Source organism: Sebastes umbrosus, chromosome 7, assembly GCF_015220745.1.
Source record: "Sebastes umbrosus isolate fSebUmb1 chromosome 7, fSebUmb1.pri, whole genome shotgun sequence".
Classification (NCBI taxonomy): domain Eukaryota; kingdom Metazoa; phylum Chordata; class Actinopteri; order Perciformes; family Sebastidae; genus Sebastes; species Sebastes umbrosus.
Genome location: NC_051275.1, coordinates 2,489,709 through 2,511,104, shown reverse-complemented (window position 1 = coordinate 2,511,104; position 21,396 = coordinate 2,489,709). Strand labels below are relative to the sequence as shown.

General features: G+C 38.7%; 1 protein-coding gene and 1 long non-coding RNA gene across 3 annotated transcripts; one reads left to right on the top strand and one right to left on the bottom strand.

The window, feature by feature from the left end:
- Positions 1–120: 120 nt before the first annotated feature.
- ddx6 (DEAD (Asp-Glu-Ala-Asp) box helicase 6) lies at positions 121–16,400 on the bottom strand. Of its 2 annotated transcripts, none has more exons than XM_037775252.1 (14): positions 16,275–16,400; positions 14,876–15,519; positions 14,702–14,765; positions 13,187–13,291; positions 11,489–11,618; positions 10,054–10,200; positions 8,696–8,790; positions 8,434–8,556; positions 8,201–8,329; positions 7,810–7,926; positions 6,452–6,515; positions 4,623–4,724; positions 4,314–4,493; positions 121–3,342 (listed from the first exon to the last, which is right to left on the bottom strand). In XM_037775252.1, the coding sequence occupies exons 2-13, from the start codon at positions 15,082–15,084 to the stop codon at positions 4,318–4,320; spliced, it is 1,461 nt and encodes a 486-aa protein (XP_037631180.1). In that variant the 5' UTR covers positions 15,085–15,519; positions 16,275–16,400; the 3' UTR covers positions 121–3,342; positions 4,314–4,317. The 2 variants fall into 2 exon arrangements, with proteins under 2 accessions (XP_037631180.1, XP_037631181.1); XM_037775253.1 differs by lacking the exon at positions 16,275–16,400 and adding an exon at positions 15,789–15,810.
- A 2,952-nt stretch (positions 16,401–19,352) lies between these two features.
- LOC119491348 lies at positions 19,353–20,451 on the top strand. Its single transcript, XR_005207592.1, has 3 exons — positions 19,353–19,438; positions 19,545–19,715; positions 19,831–20,451. It is a non-coding gene; the product is annotated as an uncharacterized LOC119491348 (long non-coding RNA).
- Positions 20,452–21,396: the final 945 nt, after the last annotated feature.

The following is a 21,396-nucleotide window of genomic DNA, read 5'->3' as shown; positions in this document are numbered from 1 at the left end:
TCTGAGAACTTCCTCTAGATCAGAGTTTACATAAAGACAGAACCGCAGCAACATGCTGACACCTAGCTGTGGAAGAGAGGTTTAACAGGACAGTGGTTGCCAAGGACAACAAAAACACAGTAAATTTCAGTGAGCTTTATTCTCAACAAATCTTTTATCCAATAATATTCATGACATCCTTTAAACTGAAGTCCATTGTAAAATTAGCTTCACTGAAAAAAAATCTGCCAATTAAATAACGACCAAATTTCCATCAAATAAAAAAATGAACTCAGGCTTTAAATTCTTCACTTAAATTTGGAGATTTTTTTTAAATAAGGTTTACTCCACTTGAACGTTTCATTTGAGAAAAAAAAAAATCCAAATCTAAGGGCAACTTTTTCAAACCTTTTTATACCCATTACCATAACTTTTGGATCTATAGATCGTATCCTGTTTTTATAACGCCCAGAGGCCCCTCCCCGTTTTATTTGACTGATGCATCAGTTTTTGAAAGAAATCCCTAACGGACTCCTCTCACATCCTCCTCGACAGGTTAAGTGACGGACGGCCAGATTGTACACAAAAGCTGTGTTATAGTTAATATGCCGAGAGAGGATTAACATGTGCATCAGGGCAGCACGAGCACTAATTTAACCACCCCACAAATTTTAAAAAAAAGACTTAAAGAATGAGACAATTTAGTTACACACACTCCAATTTAGGCGCCCAATCTGGGGCAAGATGCTCTTGTCTCAGTCTTTAAGGTTCTCAAAATGGCAGCCACTGGCAGCAAACGCAGCATTCCATCAAAAGGTAGCGACACGCTAAATCTTGAAGGATCGTCAATTTTAGCCCTGAAAGCATTTGCTGAGGCGATTACTGCCAGTGGGCTGACGAGAGACAGGCAGCTGCCAAGCGCCTGCACGGTTAGATCCCTGTTCACTCAACGAATGCTTAATTTAATTTGAATATTTTTAACAAATACAGCCCTCCCACCCAAACCATACGTCGAAACAGCCAAATTCCATGTGCAAGTATTTCGGGGGCAACGACAGGGCTGAGAGAACAGGGATCAGTCCTGACCAATGAGAAATAAAAGGGAATTTTAAACTGATCAACATTGTCACACTTCGTATTTTAAAAAGAGCTTAAATTAAATGTGCAATACTACTTCTCATTGATTAGAACACTCAGGAGAGCATCTCACCATAACAAAGGGAACCTCATTTGCAAATAAACATTTTAGCTGAACAAAGAAGTGGTCAGAGGACCTTAATGCAAAATGAGGTTGTCGTGTTGCATAAAAATGCAAAAAGTATCCCAATCCCAAAACATCAAAGCAATAAAGGGCAGAGAAATAAGCCATAAACTCAGCAGTCTGAGGTGCCCAAGTTATTTTTTAAACAAGCAGTCTGACTAATAGTAATATGTAATCCTTCATGCCCATTCCCCCTCTGTGCCAATCTTATTTTTTTTGATGTTCTGCATCACACTTCTCTCCCATTTGGGCAGCATGGGTGTACAAAAAAGCAGTGCAGTCAGTGTTATTGCCTGAACCCATCTCTCTGTGCGGTAAGTGCAGCCCAACCTGCTCAGGTTGTTTTTGTTTTTTTAAATGAGGCATCTTTTGTTAGCTGGTTTCAATAAAAGCCAGCTAACTTGCAATGCACAGAGAATGATTTCCTGCTACATTTTATGTCAGATGGTTCGTTTTGATACATTGGCCAACACTCTTCCAAAAAAGGGGGGAACATAAATCCACAGCTTTCTCCTCGAACATTTGTTAAGTACTGTAGCTGGGCTTAAAGAGCACACAGAATAACGTAACAGCTAATACCTCCCCCGGAAAACAAATTCTCTGCCAATTCAGCTGCACTGCAGCGAGTAGTACTACTACATGATAGAATCTTATTTTCTCTTCCAATAACAACACTCACTATAACTGGAGATCTTAAGAGTGCGTCTCGAGAGTCAGTTTCACAAGTTAAGGCTGGTGACAACAAAGAATTCATTAAGCCATCTGTCTAGACTGAACACTTGTTAACACTGGTAGCGGGAGAATAAGGGCGACAATTTAAACAATCTCAATTTAAGTGCAGCTTTGAAGAATTGCACTCTCCGTCAAACTTGAAAGGGGCTAAAAGATTATCAGTGAACTCTGCCTTCGAAAACATTTCATGCACAAGGACATTAAATGTTTTAAATTCTAATATATTCTGCAATTTCTAAAATTATAAATAAATTCACAGGCCAATATTGCAGATCAAACAAACCGGCAGTTAAGGAAAACCGTCTCCAGTGCTAACAAGAGAGAAAGGGGAAGGGGGGGGGGAGAAAAAAAAGCTTTGCAGTTTGTCGGCCAGCCTTTAGAACTTGTTTAAAACAATCTTAAAATGAAGGTATATACACAAGGTGTAAGGTGCACCCCACATGTCGGCTGCACATCTCATAGAATTAAGTATGGCCATCCATAGGAAGGTGAAACACAGGACAAAAAAAGAAGAAGGAAAAAAGCGTTCCCACAAATAAACTCCACCGAAACAGGAATCCTCATGGTGTTGAGAGGCTGCTTATTCATTTTTAGTGTTCTGATGCTGAAGACGGAGGAAAGGGTCTGGGTCTTTTAGAAGCACAAGCTTCTTCACAAGCAACTGGACAGTCTGGCTGTCTCTTGGAAAAAAAAATCCAGCATCTCTGTCCGTGGAACATCCAAGTTTGTCCTCATTTATCAGCCAGACTCAAGTGCAGCTAAGCCAGCAGAAAGATAATTCAGACCAGCCTCCTTCCTAATCACCTCCATTCCTTGCAAACCGATGACCCAACCAAAAACAGTTATGTATTCACCTACGTGGTCGGACATTAAATTAGTGTAACAAATTTTCAATTAGGTGAATGTGTGGTATGAAATCGGTGAGATGACGGATAATGACGGGTTATTACTTTAGAACGAGTTGAACTGCTTGTTAAGGCACTTGATACAAATTGGTTAAAACTTCCAAAAATAAAACGTGAAGAATGGAGGGCGTCGTGTAGCGGTCTGTTGTTGGTGCTGGCTTCGTGTCATTGGTGGATTTGAATCTTCACGATGTGCATTGATATATCTTAGACTTGGTCCCGTGCTTTCCTCCCGGTGCTTATGTCTTCAGGGTGTGGTGGTGCAGCACAGAGCCCTATTAAAAAGGCAAAATGAGTTCTTCCGAAACGCGTCCATCAAAATACACATTCCTTGTGGTGGCATCCAAAAAAGGAAGACGGACAGAAACTGTACATAAAAAAAACAAAAAAATAAAACGAGAACTCCAAGAAGGGGCGGGGGGGGAGGGGTGAAAAAAGAAATAGGGGAATGGAGGATGGACTGATCTGTAAAGAGAGAAGAGTGACATTAAGTTAGTTGCTTGAATAGAATGTGGTTTATGTAGCTCAAGCTCCAGAACAGTCTAGGCCATTTTAAAAAGGTATAGTGTGTAGGATTTGGTGGCATCTAGTGGTGTTGTTGCAGATTGCAACCAACTGAGTACCCCTCCGCCAGCTCATCCCTTTCCAAGACTGCGGTAACGTGAGCCGCCGAATGGAAAACCGTGGTAACGCCGTTACAATTATCGCCTCACTCAGAGGCCATCCTTACCATAATAACACTAATTTAGGAGCAAAGTCTAATGTCTTTTCCAAACCACTTTTCTCAGATACTCAATACTAAAAAAAGGACGCAGATTCGTATCGGGGCAAAAAAACTTGATCATGACATCCCTAGATTTACTTTTGATTTTTTACAACAGAAAACTCTTGAAAATGGAAAAAAAAAGTATCCCTCCTGCAGTTGCTGGAGATTTAATGTGTGGCTCAAGGACAGTTCTGGTCAATCACCCAGCATTACATGGGGCTTTAACACAGTCTTTGCAAGCTGAAAAAAATGCAACCTTGTCAGAGCACAATAACAACTGCATTAAAAGGACTGTTATTGCACATTTTCCTACATCTTTTTGTCATGTTTTAAAAAAGGTAACAGACCTTTCTCACAGGGGACATTTTACTTGGCACAGCAGGACACGCACCATCAAGGTAATGACAGTAATAATGGCTAATTTACCTTTAGTTGTGCCAGTGAGTTATACCAATCCCCCAGCATGCCCAATAGCAGAGCACTGTGTAATGCAAAATGTAATGCCTGCTATAATAATCAGTCCAATTATGAAATCTCTTTTATCCTGGCCAGTGTGTTAAAATGGTTGCACTAACATCAAAAAGACAGAAAATTGGAAAAAAGAAAAGCAGTTAAATGATCCTGAAAGAGGAAATATTTGTGCGTATTGGCCGACAATGTCTGTACTCACTGGCTCAAGGCTTGACTTCTTCGCCACTCTCACTGTGGTACTCCGCCACATATAGGCTCTTGTCAATGATGCCAGGGATGGGCTTGATCTCTGTTCCAAGCTGTTCCTCGATCCCTTTCAGGTTGAAGCGGTCATCGTAAGTGATGAGGTTGATGGCGAGACCCAAGTGTCCAAAGCGGCCTGGATATTAAGGATGTGAAGGTTCAAATCATTATTTTATCATTATTGTTTGTTACCTAAAATATAAATGTTAGTACAAAAGAAGAGGCTGCACACTAGAAAGCCAACATTACCAATATGGGCTCTTACCAGATCTACCAATGCGATGAAGATACGTTTCTCCTAGCTTGGGAAAGTCGAAATTGATCACAACATTCACAGCTTGAATGTCAATTCCTCTTGTGAAGAGGTCTAGAGGAAACAAAGGAAGAAATCAAACCTACATCAACATATCTTACATCAGGACCAGACGCCCAAGTATGGGCAGAATAACAATTTCAAGACAACAGACAGTTGTTTATTTCAACCCACGATTCACTAGAACCGGAAAATAAAGATGTAAACATTACAGAGTTCTGTTCGGAAAAACGTGGACACACCTGTGGACTAGGTTAAGTCTAACCAACAACATCCTGCATTTCAACATCTCTCACAGCCCTGGTCACTTCCAGTCTTCCCCTTCCCATTCCACACTTTACTGATAATCCAATCGTCATCAACACCATCACGATATGGTTTCAATTTAGACAGAACTTTGGGTTCAAACAACTCCTTATCACAAGTCCTATATGCAATAATCACCTTTTCCTCCCAGGTAGATTAGATTTGACATTCTCTCTCTGGCAAAGACAAGGCATCTCTAATTTCAAGGATATGTACATAAACTGTATTTGCAAGCTTCGATGAGCTATCACACAAATTCAGCCTCCCCGGTCCAGCTTATTTAGGTATTTCCAGGTCCCTCATTTTCTTCAGTGTCATGACCCCAACTTCCCAAATATACCCTCCGTCTCAGGTTTAGATGAGATGCTGGAGATCCTTTTTAATTCGAAAAGGCTATGTTCAAGAACTGTATCGTTTCTCTTAAAAACATAACCCTCACAAAGATTAGAATGGACTGGGCAGGTGAACTAGATGAGATGGAAGATGATATTTGGAACTGTGCTCTACAAAGAGTGAATGACAGTACTTCATGTGCCAAACTTAACATAATACAATTCAAAGTTCTACATCAAGCTCACTTTTCCAAAGCAAGACTAGCCAAAATATACCTAAATACAGATGCACGCTGTGACAGGTGTCATAATACCCCTGCCAATCTGACCCTTATGTTCTGGTCATGCCCCGCTCTCATAACTTACTGGTCTGTGATCTTTAAAACAATCTCAGAGGCACTTAGCATTAATTTTCAACCTAATGCAGCAGCAGCTAGATTTGGTGTCACAGATGGAAAGTACTCTACAGTAAGGAAAAGACAGAAAAACATTATGGCTTTTACAACACTGCTTGCACGCAGAAGAATATTATTGCACTGGAAATCAACTAACCCACCTAAAGCATCTACGTGGTTGAGTGACCTGATGCATTTTATACAGTTTTTATTGTCTTTCAGTTCAAAATATTCACCCACCAAGCAGAGTGATGCAACGCAACAATCAAACTTTGTAAGGCTCTAAAGTTTTGGGAGTAGACAATGACTGAACACTTGGGTGACTTAGGCTTGTCAACCACATAGTTAGTACCATTAGCTCAGCTCAACACTGATATGTCATCAGATAACTTTTAAACAAGAACTTCAATTCATGCACTTCACACATTTTTTTTAAACTAGACAAATATTACATCTCTGGAAGCTCAGTGTTTAAGAATCTAGGTCAGCTGTAACCTGATTGGACACGCTTTGAACAGTCAGTGGCAAACAGTGTTATTCAAATCATTTAAACTATAAGCTCAGTGGTGAAGGTTTCAAATCTGAGCAGCGTGCATCACCAGTCTCTACATGGAAAATAATGACCCAAGCTGGCGCAGACCAGGTCTGGTGTTTATAATGTGAACAGTCTCATAATAGCTGCCAATGGAACCAAAACAGCTACTTGTAAAATGCAGCTGAGGAACATGCACGTGGCTCTACCACTTACCAGTGCAGACAAGATTCCTGCAGAGGCCATTTCTGAAGTCGTGGAACACACGGTTGCGATGCTCCTGGAGGGCAGAAAAGAGATGTGATGTAAACCTCATGTGTGGTGGATTCTGCAGTACACATTAAACACATTTCATTTTTTTGCTGCGGAAAGCACCGTTATGTGTATGTAGCTCTATTGTTATGATCTGTAAAACTTTATACTATGTAAAGTGCAAGCTAAGTTACAAAACTAGGCTCTAATGTGAATACATTAAAGTTATTCATTAGGGCTGTCAGAGGTAATGCGATAATAACTTGTTAACGCAAATTCGTTTTAGCACCACCAATTTCTTTAACGCATTAACAACTTGCGATCTTTAGGTTGTAGTGGGCTCAGTTTAGAGCTAGAATGAAGATATTGTTATCATATTAAACTACAAAACCTAAATCTATTGGTACCAAACATGTCATACTAGCTTGTTGGGAGGGAGGTTAAATAACGCTCCAAACTTGCGCTAAATTTTGTTGAGGAAAAACTGGCATGGCCACTTTCAAAGGGGCCCCTTGACCTCTGACAGCAAGATGTGTGAATGTAAATGGGTTCTATGGGTACCCACGAGTCTCCCCTTTTAGACATGCCCACTTTATGATAATCACATGCAGTTTGGGGCAGGTCATAGTCAAGTCAGTACACTGACAGCTGTTGTTGTCTGTTGGGCTGCAGTTTGCCATGTTATGATTTGAGTATATATTTTATGCTAAATGCAGTACCTGTGAGGGTTTCTGGACAATATTTGTCACTGTTGTGTTGTTAATTGATTTCCAGTTATAAATATATACATACATTTGCATAAAGCAAGAATATTCATAATAATGTTTTTACAGAAAAAAAAAAATTGTGATTCATTGCAATTAACCATGGACAATCATGCGATTCAATTTTTTAATCGACTGACAGCCCTAGTTTTCACTTTCAGACACAACGCGGCCCACACAAACACTTTGCTCGATGCTGCGGAAAACCGCCATGGCGCGGCATAAGCCATTTGAAAAGTGGTGCCGCTGTCGTGTTGTGTCTGAAAGGTTCATAACAGTAGATGACAAATAAGGCACCGTCCAAAAGCTGTTTGTAGTGCATGTTGTCCAGTTACCCAGATGTCAACAGGACTGGCAGTGGCAGCAACACTCCAGAAATAGAGCATTGGTGTGAACTGCAACAAATAGAGGTGCATGCACGTCTGCATGATGCACCACTTTAATGTACACCAAAAGTAACAGTAGCAGCTGTTCTGGCATGCATCCGTCACCACCTGTGTGTATTTTGGTCTTAAAGCTGGTAGAGCTGGTATTGCTGAAGCAGTACTTTGAGCTGACCTGTCTCATCTTGGCATGAATGTAGAAACATGAATAACCAAGCTGGGAGATCTTCTTGGCAAGGAGCTCCACTCTCTGAGAGGAGTTGCAGAAGATTATAGACTGGTTGATCTGGAGCTGAAAAAGAGCACCAACAGCAGTAAATCCTGGTGAAATTAATGATTGAATTGTGAGGATTCAAGCTATTTGTTTTAAGTATCCAACAATAAACATTTTTAATGTCCAATGCAAAACAAAAATGTTAAAATGGACTCCTAAAAAATACCCTTTATTTATGATAAAAGCCATTTGTATTAAAAGTCTGCAGTCAAGTTGGGTTATTACAGCTGTTTATGACACATCTGCAAGTCAATTAAGAAGGAATCATGAAGTGCATAAAGGCAACACTTACCCTGGAGAACAAGGTGTTAAGGCAATGGACTTTTTGCCTTTCAGTTACATAAGCATAATACTGAGTCACACCCTTCAGCGTAAGCTCCTCCATCAGGTTGATCTCATAGGGTTTCTGCAAGTGTGCATTCTACAGAGCAGGTGAAGACAGGAGTTGTTATATTCGGGTTGTGCAACAGATTATGAAGGCTGATTTGTTTACCGGCAATAACAAATGACTAAACAAATGTGTACCATAAACTTCTGCACGCTGAGAGGGAAGGTCGCAGAGTACAGCAGGATCTGCCTCTGTTTGGACAGGAAGCCCAGCATTTCCTCCATCATAAGCACAAAGTCCTGAGACAGGAGTTTGTCAGCCTATTGAGCAGAGGGACAGGTGGGAAAGGCACATTGAGAGCTGTCTAAAGTGGCTGCTTAAATGTTAAAGGTCACGCTTGTTTATTCAGAAAAAGCAAAATGAGTCAAACAGAATGAAAAATATAACCATTTAACTCACTTCGTCTAGAACGACCATCTGCACTTGATTGACTTTGGCCACTCCTTTCTTGATGAGGTCTAAAATCCTCCCAGGAGTGGCAATGATCACATGTACTGTAACATAAATAAATAAATGTAAGATACACAGGCATTCACTCTGCCACAGAGCAGGCATTTTGATTGGCTGCCATATTTCAAGTCAATAATGGTAGAACCACTGGAGATATTAGAAACGACAAATCAAACCCATGGCATACGTTAGCTAGTTATCACAACACATTTCACTGAGTCCCCTTTCATCGAGTTCCCTGATACTCCAAACCGTGTAGTTAATAATTATTATGGCCTTAAACGAGAAGAAGTCAACAACCACCACACATTGTGGTTTTGTGATGTGGCCAGTAAGTTATTATGAAGAGATCGCTTTTTGAGAGACTCAGATTGCCAATATCTAATCCCTATAACCAGATTCATCATTCACATGTAGAATCTGTAGGCCATCGGACAAGAGTTAGACATCGGAAGATTGAAATTGACTTGCTATCGGTACTTTCATGTATGCTGTGGGTGATTATAAGACATGAAAGTAAGCCTGGTTACTGCTATGAATTATGTTCTTATATTTATTTTTTATTTGCTGCCAAGTCTGTTTCACACCACCAGTCGGGGACGCAGCTGAAAGAAGGTCAAAAGTGTCATACACACCACTATTTCCCTATATAAGGAACATTCTATAAGCAACATATTAATTTAATGGCATACACAAGGAAATTAGAATTAGATCCATTTGTGTACTAGATGGGGCAGGGATATTATAAGTCTGTTAATTTACGCATTCACACAGTCGGCTCTTTTTTTGCCAGCTGTCCTTCCTGCATTTGGCAGCTTCAACTGTTTTACTTTTAGCCTGGATTAGGAGTTTAACTTCTTTGCATTTGTCTAATATTATAGCTTGCTCTTGGTTTGTAAAATATGCCGCTCTGCTAACAGTAGACTTGTTCATGTTTGTTATTGGTCATATGCTGCAAACATCGGCCCTTTTATGTGAATGCGCTCATAGCCAGATTGAGAAACCCTGGGTTGTACCGAGTTCATAACCAGTGCCATGGGACCGCTTGGCGGGATCTCGGTTGTTGGGGTTAGTTAAGCCTGATAACAAGGCGAGATTTCCATTTGCTTGTATTGAAATATTATGTAACAAAACAACCCAGGCATTCATTGTCTTTTGCCCAACAGGATGGTTTACAATGAGAGCTTAAGTACCAACATGACTACTTTAGTAATATCACAGTATTTAGTATGAAGACAAGCAACGCAATAATACTGTATATCTCAACTTCAGGGGGACAACAATGGGTGTATATTTGTGAAGTTTACCCGTTTCATCGAGTCTCATGATGTCATCACGTAGGTTGGTTCCACCTGTGGTTGCCATTACCTTCACTCCACCCATGTGTTTGCTGACCTGGATACATATTTGGCTTACTTGCAGAGCCAGTTCTCTGGTGGGCACTATGACCACAGCTGGAAAAAAAGAGAAATCCTCTTGTGATAAGTGTACTCACATGCATAAACCTGAGCCTGCTTAGTCTTAATTTGGACACATGAACAAAGCTTTAGCAAAGCAGTAAAACCATCATGACAAAACAATTAGAGGAAGAAACTGCATGGAAGCTTCACACACAATGTTGCAGACAACTTGATCAGTGCTTTTATTTAAATATGATTAACAGTCCCAACAGAAAAACATTTTACACACAGTGGATGATCAGTCAGTTACGCTCTATTTGAATATAACCATAAAAATAAGTCTTCAACTAACATTTATTTAATTACCATTAGATCTTGAGAGATATCCAAGTTACTATCACACAAGGCAAAGAAAATCAGCAAATATTCACATTTGAGCCTTCACGTGTGAACTTTACAACTCTGTTGTGCCTGCCCTGTATAAACTAACATAAGCAGCAGTTGAGGATTTACCAAAAACCTTAAGATGGAACATTATATTTACATTACAGACATTTGTGATTTTATTTTTATTTATTGACAATGTCAGTTTTTGAGTGCCTTAACTGTTATAGTAAGAATTATGACCAATGAGCTACTGTTGAATGAGTGGGAGATAAAGACGCGCCCCCTTTATGAGAGCCACACAGTGAGCATCTCTCTGAAGCACTGACACAAGCAGTGACAGATTGGAAACTGGTGACAGGCAACAGCACAATCCCTGTAATTCGTTTTATAGTAATTAATTATTTTTAAATAACAGTGGTACAGAAATCCAACTGTATTCCTTTCCAAATACTGCACCTTTTTGAGTGGAAAAACAAATCTTTCAATTAAGAGTTGATAATCAGGGAATTGAGACATACTGCATGTTATACTGTTTGTTTTTAGTATAGTTCTGGTTAAGTTTATGCTTCAATTTATGTCCTGCCAATTGATGGCCTTAGTCTATAATTCCATCATATTTATATGAAAATAACAAAGCTGCATTTTTTTGTTTGAACTAATGACTGTAGAAGACCCATTCTTTTAATTAAGATTTGTCAATGAAGAAGTGTTTATGTTCTTTATGTAAGCTATACTTTTGTTAAGGTAAACATTTGTTAACTTATTTTTGCCAAATAAATGAAAAGCATGTTGAAATCAGAACATGACCTCCTCGCTGTAACTGTAAATGTGTAAATGTACCGAACCGAAAACCGTGACCCCAAAACCGTGATATGAACCGAACCGTGAATTTTGTGAACCGTTCTACCCCTACAACATTCTGAGATTTACTATGTCAGAAAATGAGCTTTCTCACCTTGTATGCAGTCCCTCTTCAGGTCAATACGTTCAAGTAAGGGAATGAGGTAGGCTCCACTCTTTCCCGTGCCGTTCTTGGCTCTGGCCAAGATATCCCTTCCTGAGAGTGCAATGGGAATGCTCTCCTCCTGTGCAAAACGGCAGTAATGAAAGAAATGTCATACATAATACTACTTCTTATGGCTGGGTACAATCAGTGCATTTTTGGCACATACCAAATTATGTCTGCTCTAACTAAATATATTCAAACATTCGATTCAAAGGTTTGGTCACTTAAAACAACATGTAGAGTGCCTGGATGAAAAGTCAAATAGTAACAGCCCCCAGGTAATTGGCCCATTGCCATTAGGGGTCTATCTGAATGGGTCAGCGGTGAACTAAGGGATCATAAAAGTCATAAGTCTGGGAACCATGAACGTACAGAACTTTATGGCAATCAATCTAATAGCTTTTGCTTATAGCTTTGCTTAGCTTATTTGCTGCATTACTAGAGTCTTACTTAAGACCAAATCCAAACCTAACTTTGTCCAGTTTTTAACCTTAAACCCAACACTATCCAGATTTCAAAATAATCCCCACGTAGGGCTGAGAAATCAATCAAATTTCAATCAGGATTTTGGCTTCCAACAATTATGAAAAAAAGATGATCAACATTAAACGATTATTGTGCTACATTACGTTTCGCAATGACGCTCTAGAGGGGGCAAAAGAGGGGACACTATTGTATTTTTCCTGGATGTAAAGATGTGTTTTACAATGTTAAAGCCAAGGACGAAACAGTCCATTTCATAAACTGACGCTGAAACGGAGATCAGTACTGCAGCACTGGCTACAGTGACACTGAAAGAGCCCTCTGACAGGCACTGAGTCCAGCTGCAGCTTACTGTCTCCCCATCTCCCCTCTCTGATCACCTGTCTCTCCTCCTCTGCTGTCTCATTCAGACCGTTCAAAGACAGGGTCACTAAGAAAATAAACGCTGAATGCACTACTTTATTCTGAAGCCCACGTCATAGCGTTTGTTTACATAACTTGCCGCAAGCTAGCTACCGGCTCAACATTAGCATTCCAAAACTACCGTCACAAAATAAAACTTTTCTCCAAAACAAACACTAGATATTATCTGCCTAATGTGACCTTACATTTGTCATGTTTGTTATGTAATTGTTCATTAGAGTGGAAATCCATATAGTAAACCAGCTTAACTTGGTTGACCGATTCATCTCCACTTGAAACTTTATAATAGAGATTTTCTTTTTAAATGCATAATGATTCCAAAGTCAATGAGTAATCGTGTTAAATAATTGTGATCTCAATAGACCAAAATAATCCATTATGATTTTTGCCATAATCGAGCAGCCCTATCCCAACTGTTAAGATTACTTTGAACTAGACGCAGGAACTACAATTCCTTATACATAAACCCCTACACTATGTTTTAGTAAGACATTATAGTTATTTAATTCAATCAGAGGCTGACCCAATAAAAGTAGTGTTTTATATTATTTTAATTTAGCAAAGGTATCAAAGAACATTTTGGTAACGTGTCAAAGTCAAGGTACTGGAATGACTGCCAGGATTTTTCAAATACACCCAACTCTCCAATTGTGAAAACATGCACTTCCTAAAGCACAGAGACACCTCTCAATCTTGTCCAGCTGTCAAAATGGATCAAATCTGAGTTGTGTCTGAATGTACCTGGATTGGAGATGGCTTTTCCCAGCCCATCTCAAAGATTCCCATGAGCAGCTCCCTCTTTAGGCAATAATCTTCAAACTCGTTGCCTTTAGTTGCAGTCACGTCCTGTAATCATCAGAAAAAGTACAGAATAATTAGCATGTGGTTAACAAGATGTAAACAAGATCATGGGCTTTTAAACTTATCAATTATGTCCCACAATAAAAGGGGAGAAGGTTATATAAAAAAAAAGTAGTCCCAAGTCTCAACCGAGTGCTTTTCTTCAAACTAATTGACCATCGGTTGCTCTCTCATCAGCTACACAAAGAAATAAAACCTTTTATTAACTAAAATCTGTTAATTGCACAGTCATGTATCAACTTGTTCTTAGAGCTTGAGTAGAAGCAAGCAAAGTTAACACTAATCGGACCACTGCAACAATTCTAATGAAGACGAAAACTTAGGGGTCGTTCACATGTCGCGTCTAAAAATGCATGGAAAACACCAGCTGTGCCGTTTTCATCCTTTTATGCAAGGTGCTTCGGAGGTTGCGCTACTGTTGCGCCTGCCGTTACTAAGCAACAAAACCTGTGCGCTGAGATGACGAAGTTGTGGTAATTTGGCAGTAAAAGCCTCACTGACTAAACAAAACAAAGTAAATACAAAGAAATGGATTTCCAGCGCTGTCAATCCTTCACAGTAGCTTGACTGCTTGATTTCTCTGTATCAAGTTTGCTTACCTTTCAGGTTGGGACGTTCTTGGACGGAAAGGGTGAAACAAGTAAAATAGTTTGTGGGACAGATCATAAAGCTCTGGGTAGCCCTTCACTAAAATTATTTACTTATCTTCTATATATTTATATATGTACCATAGACTGATATTGATGGAAGAAAGAAACGATGCCGGCTGTGATTGGTTGTTCCTCGTCACATGACATGCGGTGCACGCTGCAGTGTTCCAAAGTTGAACTACTAATAACGCTAAACTAAAAAATTAAACGAAAAGCATGCCCTAGGGAACGCTTGCGCGCCACGACAGCGTTCCCTTGTTTGAGTGCGCCTGCCACAACAATGAATCCGAGCGTGCAAAAGGCACTGCATGTGTACGGCGCCTTAAAAAGGTTTTTATTAGCTTGTCTGAGTATAACAGTGGCATGCAAGTATGTGCTTTATATAAATTATTACATATTAATAGTTAAGCACCCAGGCATAACAGCAAATACATGGTTACCACATAACAGTTAACAGTGCACGTATATTGCATGACACTTTTTTTTACCTTGTTTATGGAAATAGTATGTACAATAAAGTCCTACTCTTCATAAAAATAGCCAAGCTTAGCATGACTTGCTAGCATGGCTGTTGGAAGGCCAGCAAAATCACAGAACCTGTTGTGTATAATGAACACAGTTTAAAAACAATGTCATAACTAGCAAAAGGACCTGTCAAAAGCAGAAGAAAAACAGGTATCTGCAATTTCTACTTCCAAATTCAATGACTTTCAGCTAAATAAAAGGAGAACTATCTTGTACCAACCGAAGTTTTCATCCTCATGTCTTTTGGGGGCAATTTCAAATTTTTCTTCCAGTCATCTCCAGGCCTGTGGTGGGTTTAAGTTAATGTAAGCAAAAAGCATAACAAAGAATTGACAGTAATAATTGTGCCAACATGGAGAAAACATTCTTGGTTTTCTAGTATTGAATAACTTACTTGATGACAGAGTTAGTTGTAGGGGCCAGTTGGGAATTACCATTGTTGATTGTGCCTTTCATCTGATTAAGTTGCTGTTGTAGAGGGCCTCCTCCGCCTCCACCTCCACCTCCACCTGGTGCTCCAGCAGGCTTCACTGAGCCTCTGAGCTGTCCATTCTGGTTGGACAAGCCCAAAATCACTGGGTTCTCCGTCCTGGCGGTACTCATGTTTACTTCACTTTATTTTTTTCTGTTCCAATAGCAATAAAATCTCTAACAGTCTCTAGATGAAGTGAGTCCACTCTGCTGGGACCACTCAACACTTCAGGTTGTCCTTCCTTCTTGAGACTTTAAGAATGATCCAAATGTAAATTGTCCAAATCGTTTTTTATCTCGGCAGGTTCCTCAATTTCTAGGACATCAAGTGTCAACAAAAACAAATTCCTCTTCTGAATTTTTTTAGAAATCTTCTAAACGTGGATTTCTTTAGCAAATTAGGGCTTAGCATAGATGGAATCTGCCATCGTTCTATGGAAAAGCATACATCGGGAGGGCTTAGCTAGCTGTCAAGTACTGGCACACTGTTTAGCGTTCAGCTAGCCATCTTGTTGAGCTGCACTGAGCCGCTGCGTCCTCTCACGTCTCTCTCACGTTCCTCCAACCCTGAAACACACCAGACCAAGAGTTAGACAGAGAATACCAGGAGAACAACTGGATGATGTGAGGCTAAAGACAATGTGTTGTATTGGGAGGGTGAGGAGACTGATCAAGTACATTTAGCTGATCAAGAACTGGGACAGGAGATTGCTGGCCTAACGACGCAGCGCTGGTTAGTAATGAGATCTAGTTAACCCGTGCTAACATTATTGTTAACCCGTGCTAACATCCGGAGAGTCAGTCCCATCAATAGATCATCTGTACAATTACCTCACCTCTGCCGAGACTAATGGATAAATATGTGAACAAATGAGTGACGAGGAGCATTCTGTGTCTGTCAAATCCAACCAACTAGAAGGGAGCCAAGCTAACGCTGGCTAACTGTTAGCTACCGTCATCTGGCTAACTAACTAGCACATGAAGCTTTAGCTTCGTACTAACGTTGTGCTGGTTCGGTCAGCACCGTTACGGTACCGGATTCACACTACGTTCATTCAGTCGGTATGACATAACGCTGGTGCAAATAATACCTGACACATTCCTCAGTGTTAGCTAACGGACAAGACAAGACGGGACATCCAGCATCAACTGTCAGCTCAGCAGGCTCGCTGCCGTGCTAGCTCTGCTAGCATGCTAACAAGCTGACGATGGCGAAGGAGCATTTGCAGTTAACGCTGCTTGTAACAGTCACCAGGGAATAACGGGCTGTCTGCTAGACAACTGTCCAGGAGTAGAAGCAGTCTGGATGTACACGCAGTTACCTCTGATAAGTGAACTAGCCGGTTCCGTCTGCGCTGTTTGTCTGGTGGACTCTATGTTTTAGCTGACTACGAAAGAGTCAAGCAGCCGTTCAAGATGGCTGCCACTCCTATTTGAACCCGCCCCCATCACACCGATCAGCTGATTCCAGTTCAAATCAACATGTACCTACCTATAGTATAGTATAGGGTACATTATAGTACCACACTATCTCAACTACCTATAGGGTACATTATACTATCACACTATCTTAACGACCTATAGGGTACATTAAACTATCACACTATCTTAACTACCTATAGGGTACATTATACTATCACACTATCTTAACTACCTATAGGGTACATTATACTATCACACTATCTTAACTACCTATAGGGTACATTATACTATCACACTATCTTAACGACCTATAGGGTACATTATACTATCAGACTATCTTAACTACCTATAGGGTACATTATACTATCACACTATCTTAACGACCTATAGGGTACATTAAACTATCACACTATCTTAACTACCTATAGGGTACATTATACTATCACACTATCTTAACTACCTATAGGGTACATTATACTATCACACTATCTTAACTACCTATAGGGTACATTATACTATCACACTATCTTAACTACCTATAGGGTACATTATACTATCACACTATCTTAACTACCTATAGGGTACATTATACTATCACACTATCTTAACTACCTATAGGGTACATTATACTATCACACTATCTTAACTACCTATAGGGTACATTATACTATCACACTATCTTAACGACCTATAGGGTACATTATACTATCAGACTATCTTAACTACCTATAGGGTACATTATACTATCACACTATCTTAACTACCTATAGGGTACATTATACTTTCAGACTATCTTAACTACCTATAGGGTCCATTATACTATCACACAATCTTAACGACCTATAGGATACATTATACTATCAGACTATCTTAACTACCTATAGGGTACATTATACTATCACACTATCTTAACTACCTATAGGGTACATTATACTATCAGACTATCTTAACTACCTATAGGGTACATTATACTATCACACTATCTTAACTACCTATAGGGTACATTATACTATCACACTATCTTAACTACCTATAGGGTACATTATACTATCACACTATCTTAACTACCTATAGGGTACATTATACTATCACACTATCTTAACTACCTATAGGGTACATTATACTATCACACTATCTTAACTACCTATAGGGTACATTATAGTACCACACTATCTCAACTACCTATAGGGTACATTATACTATCACACTATCTTAACGACCTATAGGGTACATTAAACTATCACACTATCTTAACTACCTATAGGGTACATTATACTATCACACTATCTTAACTACCTATAGGGTACATTATACTATCACACTATCTTAACTACCTATAGGGTACATTATACTATCACACTATCTTAACTACCTATAGGGTACATTATACTATCACACTATCTTAACTACCTATAGGGTACATTATACTATCACACTATCTTAACGACCTATAGGGTACATTATACTATCAGACTATCTTAACTACCTATAGGGTACATTATACTATCACACTATCTTAACTACCTATAGGGTACATTATACTTTCAGACTATCTTAACTACCTATAGGGTCCATTATACTATCACACAATCTTAACGACCTATAGGATACATTATACTATCAGACTATCTTAACTACCTATAGGGTACATTATACTATCAGACTATCTTAACTACCTATAGGGTACATTATACTATCACACTATCTTAACTACCTATAGGGTACATTATACTATCAGACTATCTTAACTACCTATAGGGTACATTATACTATCACACTATCTTAACTACCTATAGGGTACATTATACTATCAGACTATCTTAACTACCTATAGGGTACATTATACTATCAGACTATCTTAACTACCTATAGGGTACATTAAACTATCAGACTATCTTAACTACCTATAGGGTACATTATACTATCACACTATCTTAACTACCTATAGGGTACATTATACTATCACACTATCTTAACGACCTATAGGGTACATTAAACTATCAGACTATCTTAACTACCTATAGGGTACATTATACTATCACACTATCTTAACTACACTGTAAACAATTGCTGTTAATTTACAGCAGAATTTCAACAGTATTAACCTGTTATTGCTAAAAACAGCGCTTTACTGTTAATACAAAAGAAAATCTGTTAAATTACGCTCATAGGCCGTTTTTTAACTGAACTATAATGTATTCTTAAAAAACAGCACTTTACTGCTGATCAACTGTCTAAAGTATCATGAATAACAGTTTCATGCAGTATTTTTTGAATTCTGGGAAGAGCAATTTCACCTGATCTGCACATGTGAGGCTGGATCCGTTCTTTTATTCATCCATCCCCATCTTACTGATTATTGGTGAGTAGTAATTTTATTTAATTAATAAATCTGTGCAAAGTTTATCAGTGATGTTTCCAGTTAGTTTGCATTACAGAATATGTGCATGTCATGATAGAGGGATTCAACAGCTAGCTAGAATTTCACAGATGATTGCACATTAATCGGACAACACAAGGAGCTCATTTTAATTTCTATGTATTCAAGTTAATATCTAAGTTAATGTGCTGATACATGTATTTTGCCAGTGAATTCATGCATAACGACGGTGTATACATTTTACAGTCTATGGAAGTCCCTTCAACATTTAAAGTAACATTAAGACTTCAGTGCACGTTGGTTATTGGGTGGTAATTCAGCAGAGCAGATACAAAATTGAAGGCAAGTTTATTTACTAGCTAACTAGTGTTTTTGAATGATATCTGAAAACCACATGTTCTATAGATCAGATGGTCAGAATATTCATAATTGATCAAAAAACGGTTTCTCAACCAGTAATGCACACCACTCAACACAATTCATTTCAAACATTGACTAAAAATCCATGAAGTTGACTGAGGAAAATTCTTTCTAAGTTTCAGGTGAAACAGCAGGAAGCTATTGGCGCTGGATGGTCAGCCTTGAAGGCCACTTTATATGTGAGGGGATCCAGCCCACCTTCTTGATGGGGCTTGCTGCATTATTTTCCACCTTCTACACCTGCACGCTCAAATTAATCTCAAGGTTAGATACTTTCAGTAAAACCTGTATTTTTATTGTGGCATTAATCTAAGTGATTCACACAACTTGATTTTTACACAGTACCTGAAGAAACACTATCATTTTTCAGGTGCACCGTAGGAATAAACCCTGAGAGAGGCACCAAGGATGGACAGGGCAAAGTCTTCTCAAAGAAAACTGGCAAATTCACGAGCTACAAGACAAGACTACAACCGTATATCCACATGTATCCACTCTGCTGATGGGACTCATGGACTTGAGTGGGACTTCATTTAAAATGGTGAGTTTACATTACATACATGATAAGAGGAAATGAGGGCTACACACGCTGATTTTGTACGTGAGAAGTTACAATGAAAGTTATGTTGGAACTCATATATCTCTCTCTCACACAGTCAGCGGGCTACCAAGGCTGGATTGAGAGTACTGGTGTCTTTGAGTGGGCCATAAGTCATTCGCTAACTCACTCCCCCATTATCGCCCAATACTTGGACTTCCACACTTATCCATGTGCCTTGTTAGAGCCTGAATATTCATACTTGGACATGATGTCACATGTCTGGTGGTGTTGGTGCTCATCAGTATATAGACAAATTATTTTGTATTTAATGTTCATTTTTTTTTTTAAATTTGTACCACTGATATGCCTTTAGGCTCAGCAATATATTCAGTATATTCACATGTTACATGATATAAGGCAAAATATTATTTGAGAGTTTTGTTTTAACTCTATGATATAGCTCAACTGTCTGTAACTGTTCCACAAAGTAAGGTTAGTAAGATTGACAGATGTCTTCAGAAATGCTATTTCTTCTGAAATTTGGTTTGTTATCTGTGTCAGGTTTTTGTTGGCGCTGTGTTGAACTTCATATGAAAATAAAAAATAAAGTGCAATAAGATAAGCTGTAGATGTTCTTTTCTCACGCATTGTACACAATTGTAAAATCAGTGAATTAGCTCTGTTCTTCACTCACATGTTGTTATGATTTGCATTCTGTGCTTGTAGCCAGCTAGAGACAGACATTTTGGGCCTTATAGCCTTAATTATAGCCTTTTTCTTAACAAGTGCCTTTAATTGTATTTAGTGTGACTATTCCTATGTCTGTAACCTGCTAAGTCTATTCATCTAGGCAAAAAATAATGTTTATTAAAATGTATGTAAAAAATACAACCTAAATAGTGCATTGAAACAAATCAGTAAGATAATGTAAAAGAAAGGTGAAAAACAGCTATATAATGTATCCTTAAACAGTAAATTAACTGTAAAATACTGTGAAATTAATCAAAAAAACAGTATATACTGTATTTTTCATTAACAGTACAAAGCTGTAAATTTCAGCGACAGTATAATACTGTTAATTTTACAGTAGAATAATGGCAACCCTGCTTCCAGCTCTTTACTGTTATTTTACTGGGAAATTCTTAACAGTGTACCTATAGGGTACATTATACTATCACACTATCATAACTACCTATAGGGTACATTATACTATCACACTATCTTAACGACCTATAGGGTACATTATAGTACCACACTATCTTAACTACCTATAGGGTACATTATACTATCACACTATCTTAACTACCTATAGGGTACATTATACTATCAGACTATCTTAACTACCTATAGGGTACATTATACTATCAGACTATCTTAACTACCTATAGGGTACATTATACTATCACACTATCTTAACTACCTATAGGGTACATTATACTATCACACTATCTTAACGACCTATAGGGTACATTATACTATCACACTATTATAACTACCTATAGGGTACATTATACTATCACACTATCTTAACTACCTATAGGGTACATTATACTATCACACTATCTTAACTACCTATAGGGTACATTATACTTTCAGACTATCTTAACTACCTATAGGGTCCATTATACTATCACACTATCTTAACGACCTATAGGGTACATTATACTATCAGACTATCTTA